Below are 12,262 nucleotides of genomic sequence, written 5' to 3' on the forward strand. Positions count from 1 at the left end.
AGGTTGCCGGTTCAATTTACGTTTTATCAAGCATTGAACAAATGGGTTCCTTAGAACAAAAGTAAATTGATGTAAAGTGTCTTTGCACTACTTAAAAATGTACTACCATAGTAGTAGATATCAAATAATTAGTCAAGGACCCTTTAATCCCGGTATAATTTTATATGTTTTGGGATGTTTCTGCAACCAAGTTCTTTTCCGTCAGGATGAAAGCTGCTCTAACCTTATTCCTGGTCTATCTGGGAAACAGAATATCTATTTTGATATCCATTATTGGGCCTATTCATTGACCTTCTTTTGATACTAAGACAAATACTTCTTTGAACTAGCCTTTTGAATGACAAATCCCTAGACTCACACGCCATCCCATATATATAGTTTGGTTCGGCCTTAGCCATCGAAAGTTGTCCAAGATCACAAAGTATAAATTCTATATGCGTGCAATTTCCCACGTTCCAAGTATAGTGGTCTATTGCTTGACATCATGATACACTAGTCAATGCTAGAATTGTTTGATTTCCCAGACAACATTATCGTTAAACATATTATGAAAATGGAATGATGATTCCAAGGTCTGCCAATCTCGAAGTTAGTATTATTAACTCTATTTCCACTTTTGTGAACAAATCTTACTTGATTCAATACTTCCCCAGATAGAGTCAGGATCCTAACATCCATAGATGTCCTATGCCTCCCTAGTATTTAGTATTAATTCCCACAAGTTATTCTTTAACTCTAATAAAATTTACATGTTATGAACAATAATAAAAAAAAAGTTATTAATCCTACTTTCATTGAAAAAGCAAAAATTATCTTACTTAAGGATGAGATAATAGTGGGGAAATCCTCCTAATCACCCAAAAAGATTCTAGCTAATAAAATGTGTATGTACATAAAGTAAATATATATAATATTTTATGTATCTATTTTGTTACATGTAGTAGTCATATTAGAAATACTCAGATCCTAATTTTAATTAATAATATTTCAAAGTAACCGTTAGTCATTAGTGTTAATTGTATGCAATAAATAAATTGAAATTTGAACAACTTTAAATAATCACCACATAAATATAACATTCATGAATATCCCGTTTATATGAAATGAATAAGTACCACAATCAATTTTAACACACAATTAAATAACTAAATTTTATTACTTACTTGCACTCCTTCACTATACTTTACCAATATAAACTCAAACTCCTTCTCACTCTAATTATTTAAATGCTTCAATCAGGATCACACCAACAGACTTCCTCTTACTAACGTCGTACAACTAAGACTGATCCACCCTCCCATTTTGCTCTGCCTTTTATATCCTATCCGCGCACGCGTTACGCATCTTTCGTCCAAAGTTTTCCTTTCTCCTATTCCTCTCAATAAGTCAATAGTGAGGGACGCCATCTTTGTTATTTTCGTCAAGGCTGACCGCTTTCCTCGATAACAACGCTTACGGCAATAGTTTAAAGAATGTTTGATTTTGTAAATTACGCTAACTTTAATATTTTTATCCCGATTTACTGCTTTCCTCGATAATAACGCTTTTGGCAACAGTTTTAGGAATGTTGATCTTTGTAAATTATGTACGTTTGAATTCCGAGAATAATTATTATTTTTTCATACTATTAGACGTTTACTTCTAATATAAGTTATTAAAATTGTTTACTATAATTATACCTAAATAAGGGTGTTTTAATAAATATCTCCTATGATTTGAACCGAGGACTGTGTGGTCCGTTACAATCGGGCCCATAAACACATGTATTTGTTATACTATCGAACCAACTGATTCATGACCCGCGTGGCGATAATTCGTTTGAATCTTTCAAACTTGTAAGGTCTATCGCTTATGATACACTTAGGTCGTCTTAAATACTAACTAAACTATGCCACTACACACATGTCAGTGTCTAATAACATGATAATAGGTTCGTCACCAAGGAAGCTTACATACTTACTTACATTAAGACGATTTGGCAAAATGGCATATCATAATTTTCAAATAATTCATATTTAATAATATTTGACGATCGGTCTGGCTCAGTTGGTAGTGACCCTGCCTGCTAAGTCGCGGTCCTGGGTTCGAATCCCGGTAAGGGCATTTATTAGTGTGATGAGCACAGATATTTGTTCCTGAGTCATGGATGTTTTCTATGTATATGACGTACGTATTTATCTATTTAAATATGGTATATCGTCGCTTAGCACTCATAGTACAAGCTTTGCTTAGTTTGGGGCTAAGTTGATCTGTGTAAGGTGTCCCCAATATTTATTTATTTTATTTATAAGACTGTAATGGAAAAATAATGAAACTAAAAAAATAAGGAACAATAGGTATATACCCATAGTCAAGTGGCCAATTGTTGACCACCCGTACCGTACCTACCTAAGTTATCATTTTATATCGCTTTTCCATATAAGTGTGACAGAGAGAGATTACGTGACGCTAAGGAACTTGGACTATTGACCATTTTTCTATGCCGCCAGCAGTGAACAGGCATCTTCTGGGCGAGCTCACTCCATCGTAGGCCACTTCTTATTCTTTGTCTTTGGCTAGTTTGTGGCCAAGAGTAAGCCCATTTATAATAAAAAAATATGCTTAATCGCATACGTAGTTAGAAAGGGAATCTCGCTACGAGCTACGGCGTAGCACTAACGGCTCAGCCACGACATTGGTCTAAGCGCGATAGCGGTGAGCGGCAACCATACGTGCGAATGAAAAGTCCCATCGCTGTGTCTCACTCCAATGTATGGCCGCCGCTCACCGCTGTCGCGCTTAAGTAGACCAATGTCGTGGCTGAGCCGTAATAGTGTAGGTTGGTTGCGACAGGATGTGTATCTGCGTACTCTCTATACCTATTTACCTATGCATCGCACTGCCGTTGATGGATAAGCATGAGATAGATGAAATCAATAACAGATTTTAAAATACAAATACCACCCTTTTTCGAGATAGATTAAGATCTATGACTCAAGATGCCTGGTTCGCCGGTTACTTTAGTATTCATTACTATGTACCAATTGTTTAACAGACAAGCTGATATGACCCGGCTGATATTGAATGGTATAAGGCTACCTTTATGGCTAGTTAACACAACAAACAACAACATAAACACAACGTAAACATTTCATTATCATCCTCCTTGCGTTATCCCGGCATTTTCCATGGCTCATGGGAGCCTGGGGTCCGCTTTGACAACTAATCCCAAGATTTGGCGTAGGCACTAATTTTACGAAAGCGACTGCCATCTGACCTTCCAACTGAATGAAACCTTTTACAGCATTTTGATGTTCGCTGACTGGCAGTCCCCGATTTGAATTTGGAATAATAGATAAACGTCAAGGAGAACGAACACTTGACGGGGCATTCAGATAGAAGCAGCGATTGAGAGTGATTGTTTGTTATTTAACTCCTGTAAAATAAAAAGATATTTAAAAAAAGAAGAAGAGCGTTTTAAATATATGGATGCCCTTCACCAATAGGCCGTCTCTCTTACAGTAACTATTAGACCTTATTGGAATTAGTCCGGTGTCCTCACGGTATTTTCCTTCACCGAAAAACGAAACAACATTTACTGTGAAACATTTATTTTTACATTTTTATTCATAGACTTGTTTAGAAATGTTCGACGTTTCCTATTTCCTTATAATTAGATACTGTAGACTACATTGTTTGACAACTGTTCTATAATGATAGGGCGTTTGATATTACAAATTACTACCTGAAGTGCTCGGTAATCATATGGACGCGGGCGGCATGATATGTGTTGTTACGAATACTATAACACGTGTGCTATAAGTATAAGTATATACTTACTCGTGTAAATTTATTACTCATATTACTCTGTAAGTCCCACGCTAATGATAATGAAACGGTATGTTTTGTATGATCTGGCAATTGGTATTGGTATGATCTACTACTAATATAAAATAATGAATTGCAGTTCTATTCCAACGTCACGTTTAGTCAAATTAGATACGGCGTGGTTCAAAACGTCATATTTAACACAAAAATTTCCCATCCATGTGTGCGACTTCACAAGATTGCAGGGATCTTGACGACAAATCGCTTGTTTGATGAAGGATAGCATTTTGGATAAACCAGACCAATAATTATTTATTTAAACTTTATTGCATAGTAAAAAATGTACATACGGCGAACTTAATGCCAGAAGGCATTATCTACCAGCAAACCTTTGGGCCAAACAGAGATCAATAATAGCTTAATAGTTGCAGGAAATATTACAATGAGAGAAATGGAATAGGTAAGTAACCATAAATGCTTTTGCATATGGTTACTTACCTATTTAAAACTTGCTTCTGAAACAACACAAAAATCAACCAGACTACTCATCATCACGTAGAAGAAATGACATTGTATACACTATTCCTAAATCTAAAACTAAGTTTGCTAAGAGATTCATAACTATTTTGGGTCCAACTATTTACAACAAAATAAACAAAAACATAAATTTACGGCCACTTACAACACATTCATGTAAATTAGTGTTGGAAAAATACATGAAATCGCTGAATTATGAAAACACGGAGCAACTAATTACTAAGTGAAAATGGCCAGCACACACACACACACACACACACACACACACACACACACACACACACACACACACACACACACACACACACACACACACACACACACACACACACACACACACACACACACACACACACACACACACACACACACACACACACACACACACACACACACACACACACACACACACACACACACACACACACACACACACACACACACACACACACACACACACACACACACACACACACACACACACACACACACACACACACACACACACACACACACACACACACACACACACACACACACACACACACACACACACACACACACACACACACACACACACACACACACACACACACACACACACACACACACACACACACACACACACACACACACACACACACACACACACACACACACACACACACACACACACACACACACACACACACACACACACACACACACACACACACACACACACACACACACACACACACACACACACACACACACACACACACACACACACACACACACACACACACACACACACACACACACACACACACACACACACACACACACACACACACACACACACACACACACACACACACACACACACACACACACACACACACACACACACACACACACACACACACACACACACACACACACACACACACACACACACACACACACACACACACACACACACACACACACACACACACACACACACACACACACACACACACACACACACACACACACACACACACACACACACACACACACACACACACACACACACACACACACACACACACACACACACACACACACACACACACACACACACACACACACACACACACACACACACACACACACACACACACACACACACACACACACACACACACACACACACACACACACACACACACACACACACACACACACACACACACACACACACACACACACACACACACACACACACACACACACACACACACACACACACACACACACACACACACACACACACACACACACACACACACACACACACACACACACACACACACACACACACACACACACACACACACACACACACACACACACACACACACACACACACACACACACACACACACACACACACACACACACACACACACACACACACACACACACACACACACACACACACACACACATGAATATATAAAACAAACAGACAAACTATGAAAGAAACAAACTTACATACATATTCTTAATTAACTAATCGAATGAGTCAATAGCAATTTATCATAATTATTAAGATAATACTATAATTAATCTTTAAACGTGTTTAATCGGCTAGCTTTGCATATACTACTTGTTTACTAGTTAGTTGCACCGCCGTGCCGCGCCGCGACAGAGGGTCGTATGTTATCACTATTCCTTAGTGACATGCGTCCTTCTGCCTCGTCGTGAGCCTTTCGTTACTTTTAAGTTGTTATTATTTTGTATTTAACTTTAATTTACCCACAAATTTAACAGTAAAATCAGTGTACTTTGTATTTCTATAACATTAATTAACATTAGTTAAAGAATAATGTAAACAATGACAAGGGGAATCCTGTTCCACCGTGATACAGTTTTTACTAGTACGGGGATCAGATGCCGCTTACTCAAAGTTTCATTCCAGTTACCATAAAGTTATAATTATAACTTATGTAACCGTTAAATCACGATATTTATAAGTTTACTATTAACTGTAAGCATATATGTACTACACAATGCTAAATAAAGTTATTTTATTTATTTATTATTTTATTATATGTACAGCATAGATACTATTATATACGTAAAATTTTCTTTTGTATTGAGTAGGTATAGGTATTCGTTTCTAAACCGTAAGGTTAGGGCTGTATTAAAGCTCATGAATCGAAATATAATTAAATTTGCCTTCTGCATCAACTGTCGGTCATCTTTGAGTCCGGTTAACTTTTCCGGCGCAATATCTTTATCTATTTTAGAATCATCAGGCCCCGTAGCCGAATGGCATTTCTCCGACGCCAAACGAAAGCGATACGCCGCTGGCTCTGTCGCGCCAATACGCAAGCGCGATAGAGATAGATATCTACTAGCGCTTCGTTTCGTGAGCGTTTCGTGAGCGATTGTGCCATTCGGCTAGCCACCCTGGTAACTGAACATCGTCTCGCCTCGATCCATCCATAACCGTCTTAGAAGCCGTTCTTATAAACCGTTTCCATTTAGGTTCAGCGGCAGCCGCTTGCGCGCACCTGGCGTCCAACCGAAACATTTTAAATTATTTCGAATTCCGAACTCCTGCCGGCGACGGCCGAACTCTCACGAACAATGCCCGCGAAACATTCCGTGATTGCTAATGAGGACATTGTGGAACCACTTGAAATTTCAAATAAGGAATTCTTAAAGAACTTTTGACAATTTAGTCGTTGCGTGCAGGATTTTATTGTCTTGTCCCTTGTTCTGGAGTGAATGGAAAACAAAGCTTGTTAATTAAACACTGATTCGTTAACTAATATGTCTCGGGAAGCTAACTGGTTTTTTTTCAGAGTACTGTATTTTTTAACACGGGTCATATGCTTCAAGTTCATATTTCTCTTTGTAATAAGGTCCCTTCTATTGTGGAAAACCACATAATACGAGTATAACTATGTAGGTATCCACATATTACTCGAATTAGTTAACGCTTTAATTAATGTTGTTACAACATGCAACCTTTTCATCCATCCATATCCATCCATCCATCCATATCCATATCCATACTAATATTATAAATGCGAAAGTAACTCTGTCTGTCTGTCTGTCTGTCTGTCTGTCTGTCTGTCTGTCTGTCTGTCTGTCTGTCTGTCTGTCTGTTACGCTTTCCCGCTTAAACCACGCAACCGATTTTGATGAAATTTGGAACAGACAATCTTTAGACCCTGAGACAGAACATAGGCTACTTTTTATTTCGAAAAAAAGGGATGAAGGGGTTGAAAAAGAGGTTGAAAGATTGTATGGGATTTCTTAATTTTAAATGATAAAACCATGAAACTTTATATTTTAGCACTTGATAAGAAATCATTAAACATATATTTAAAGTCACATACAGGTCGAACGCGATTAATTAACATTATTTTTACCTTTAAAATAAACATGGTGGGAAATAAACATTAACTAAAAGCGGGTAGATTATATTTATTTGTCTACCCCGAACATTTATATTAATTAATATCGGGTAGTTTTGTGTTGTTTACATCTCCGGTGACATTTTGCTGGGACGTCAGTCTTCCGCGACCATGGCCAGTGCAACCTGGCCGAAACGTTGGGAAAAAAGGTAAAAATGATGTTAATTAATCGCGTTCGACCTGTATGTGACTTTAAATATGTGTACAAAGCGCGAGAACTTAAAGTGTTATATCATTAAACATCTTGATAAGGGATAGGGATAGGGATAGGGATAAGGATTGCGATAGGGATAGCGATAGGGAAAGCGATAGGGATAGCGATAGGGATAGCGATAGCGATAGCGATAGCGATAGCGATAGCGATAGCGATTGCGATAGCGATAGCGATAGCGATAGCGATAGCGATAGCGATAGCGATAGCGATAGCGATAGCGATAGCGATAGCGATAGCGATAGCGATACGGATACGGATACGGATACGGATACGGATACGGATACGGATACGGATAATATGGGTATCGTTAGAGGGATACGGATAATCGGTCGGCGGTCTCTTACAATCAATGTGCTCTAAGACGATCGTTGTTTGCTTGCTTGAAGATTACGTTTGCGATAAGTATAAGCAAAATGTAAAAAATTGTAAGGGATAATAGAAAAAAGTACTTTTTACCCACCGATCATAGTGTCGAAATACGGGCTATGTGGGATGTTTATAAAGGTTTCCCCAGCGTATATAGAATTACCTACGCTGTGGTCGATGTGTAATATTTCTACAATCATTGCAAGCAAAAGTATTATGTGCAATCGAAATAATCGCAGATAAATATACCTACAGAGAAACCTACGGTCCCTACGGATCCAAATGAAAATCTTAATGAATACTTTTATTACGCGGGCGAAGCCGCGGGTAAAAGCTAGTAATATTATAAATGCGAAAGTAACTCTGTCTGTCTGTTACGCTTTCCCGCTTAAACCACGCAACCGATTTTGATAAAATTTGGAACAGACAATCTTTAGACCCTGAGACAGAACATAGGCTACTTTTTATTTCGAAAAAAAGGGATGAAGGGGTTGAAAAAGAGGTTGAAAGTTTGTATGGGATTTCTTAATTTTAAAAGATAAAACCATGAAACTTTATATTTTAGCACTTGATAAGAAATCATTAAACATCTTGATAAGGTCGAACGCGATTAATTAACATTATTTTTACCTTTTTTTTGTGTGTCGTGCGGTGGGAAATAAACATTAACTAAAAGCGGGTAGATTATATTTATTTGTCTACCCCGAACATTTATATAAATTAATATCGGGTAGTTTTGTGTTGTTTACATCTCCGGTGACATTTTGCTGGGACGTCAGTCTTCCGCGACCACGGCCAGTGCAACCTGGCCGAAACGTTGGGAAAAAAGGTAAAAATAATGTTAATTAATCGCGTTCGACCTGTATGTGACATTAAATATGTGTACAAAGCGCGAGAACTTAACACTTTCGAAACCGGGCTCTACGCGGCGCTACGACATTTTCGCTACATACGGGGAAACCCATGTAATCGGCTACGCTTCTACGAGCGGTATGCCCGACAGTCGGGTTCTTGGTAGCGAAAGTGTTAAAGTGTTATCTTGATAAGGGATAGGGATAGGGATAGGGATAGGGATAGGGATAGCGATAGGGATAGCGATAGGGATAGCGATAGCGATAGCGATAGCGATAGCGTTAGCGATAGCGATAGCGATAGGGATAGGGATAGAGATAGAGATAGGGATAGGGATACGGATACGGATAATATGGGTATCGTTAGAGGGATACGGATAATCGGTCGGCGGTCTCTTACAATCAATGTGCTCTAAGACGATCGTTGTTTGCTTGCTTGAAGATTACGTTTGCGATAAGTATAAGCAAAATGTAAAAAATTGTAAGGGATAATAGAAAAAAGTACTTTTTACCCACCGATCATAGTGTCGAAATACGGGCTATGTGGGATGTTTATAAAGGTTTCCCCAGCGTATATAGAATTACCTACGCTGTGGTCGATGTGTTATATTTCTACAATCATTGCAAGCAAAAGTATTATGTGCAATCGAAATAATCGCAGATAAATATACCTACAGAGAAACCTACGGATCCAAATGAAAATCTTAATGAATACTTTTATTACGCGGGCGAAGCCGCGGGTAAAAGCTAGTATGTTCATAAATCCAGATCGGTATCCACCAATATGATTTCTTGGTTATTTTATATTGATGCTGCACTGTTGATAAAAATAACAAATGAGTTCAAACTAAAACGATGTTTCATTATTTTCTTTTATTGTGTACGTGTAGGTATCTAAATTTCAGATCAATTTAAGGTTATAAAACTCATAAATTCAAAGAAAATGATAAACGTAACGTAGGTAAAGAAGAAGGAAAATGTATGAATGTTCTCCGTATTTTAAATAAAGCAAACATCAAGCAGCGCTTATCTGTTTGTGCAAATATTCGCGTTCTCAAGTGCTTCGGCTACCTCTCGAGGTGAAATATTCACTATTCAGGAACTATTGACAAACACGGATTGAAACTAGAATCATAGTGAAGACTCAATCCAAATAATCACAAAATCACAGTTGATGTCGCATTATATTGAAGGTATACTTAATACCTAAAATAATTGCAAGGAAGAAGAAAAGTTACACACACACAATTCATCACATTATATTTTCAGTCAAAGGGTAACTATCTCAATTTCAGAAGCCTCAATTGAAAAAGAAGCACGTGTTAAAATATCTATGTAGGTATGAATAACCAAGCAAAACATCTGTAGTACCTAATATTGAATATATGTTGCATAAAAATATAATGAAATTCATAAATGATCGAAGAAAACACTGAAAATTAATAAAAACATTTTGAACCGCACGACCCCAACCTATTATTTGAAACGTTAATTAAATCTGGACTCATCCTATCACAATGATGGCTATACATTTATATTTGTCAGGCGTACTTCAGAACGTTTAGATGAAATAAGGGGTGCCCGCCGAACCGGAAAAAATGCTTAACCTGCTTCCCCAATCACATTTACTTCCCCGTGACAGAATTATGAGAAATGTTTAAAAAGATTCCTTTGGGGCCGTATCGCTACCTCACATCCTTCTGCCCGTTATATGGATAATTGATATCGCATTTCAAAGCTTCAGGAGGGTTGACTTTTTGCAATAAAACACCTTTATCGGCGAAGCTGAATGTCGGAATTGTATCACATTTCGCATTTTATAACGACGATCGTTTCTTGTTTCAGAGTCAAAAACTGGGCATTGAAATTCGGCGTGGATTTATGGGAATTCGGAAGGCACTTCACAAAAATGAATCAGATACAAAACGTAAGTATTTATACCAGCCAGTCTAGACTTAATGAAAATTCTTTGCGTCTTAATTTCACAATTGTGAAGGTCAAGCTCAGATCGAGTCTATACAGCGTTCTCTGGACAGAAAGGTCGACGACGTCGTAATACAGTAACGACTAAGGACATAAGTACAACTTGAGGGTTAGTCTGAAAGTTACCTGGCAGGCAAGCATGGTCGCGCGATAATATAACATAACGTCAACGAATGATAACGTCACGACGTCCTTTTCGCACTATTTGGAAGTGCGATAGGGACACACCGATGCGATACAGTTTATCGAACTAGTATGCTACGCCCGCTGATTTGGTTAAACGCATGTAATTTTACCAATACGTACTATTTGTGCTCTATGGGCAGCAATAAACGCACTGCAATTTTACAAGCATGATTTAGATTCGACAGTTGTCTTAATGCGTCTAGGTAAACTTGCACATATATTCGAGCAACCGTTACGAGGCAACTTAAAAACAGACAAGATCGTACTTTTAAAATTGGAATGCGTCTGTTTTCGCCGTTGCCGCGAACAAAGCGCGCTGCGCCGCACGGCCCGCGCAAGTAGGTCGGCCCGTTGTGCCGGCGCGTCCGACCGGACCGCACAAACACGGGGCCGGTCGGGAAAGGCTGCTCGTCAAGTGTTAGGAAATGCACGAGCAAGCTTTTTTCAGAGTGTGAACTGCGGAATGCTGCTTTTTAAAAAACCTGAACCAACATAGGCCTGTTAGTTCAATACCTACGTTACTTGGTTTAATAAAAATATAATTTGTACAAAAAAAAATTAGAATTTTTAATAGCACATTTGCTCCACTTCTGGACTTTCCCTCCACCAATATAGTACATGCTCTTGCAACTCACTGCAAAAATTGTCAAGACCACTATGCTCACTACTCGGCTAAACTGCGGTGTGTGGTGTATTCGGTAGCCAAATAGGCCCACCGATCGGGGTGCATACGACAAAAGTGTCCGGCCCAATCCCACTTGAGCGTGATTGCCTTAACACATATACGATACCAATACCCGATCGGTTCCGGGAATTCCTAGTATGCTGCGCAACAGTGACATTATCTCAAAATATATATA

At 38.5% G+C, this 12,262-nt stretch overlaps 1 protein-coding gene across 4 annotated transcripts in view; it reads left to right on the forward strand.

Moving 5' to 3' along the window:
- The window catches only part of LOC125225038 (voltage-dependent calcium channel subunit alpha-2/delta-3), a 139,518-nt gene that overhangs the window by 24,461 nt on the left and 102,795 nt on the right, over positions 1-12,262 (forward strand). For all 4 annotated transcript variants that reach the window (XM_048128526.1, XM_048128527.1, XM_048128528.1 and 1 more), the window contains exon 2: positions 11,079-11,160. In XM_048128526.1, the coding sequence (XP_047984483.1) occupies positions 11,079-11,160 (82 nt within the window). The remainder of the gene's footprint in view (positions 1-11,078; positions 11,161-12,262) is intronic.

Source organism: Leguminivora glycinivorella, chromosome 4 (genome assembly GCF_023078275.1).
Source record: "Leguminivora glycinivorella isolate SPB_JAAS2020 chromosome 4, LegGlyc_1.1, whole genome shotgun sequence".
Taxonomy (NCBI): domain Eukaryota; kingdom Metazoa; phylum Arthropoda; class Insecta; order Lepidoptera; family Tortricidae; genus Leguminivora; species Leguminivora glycinivorella.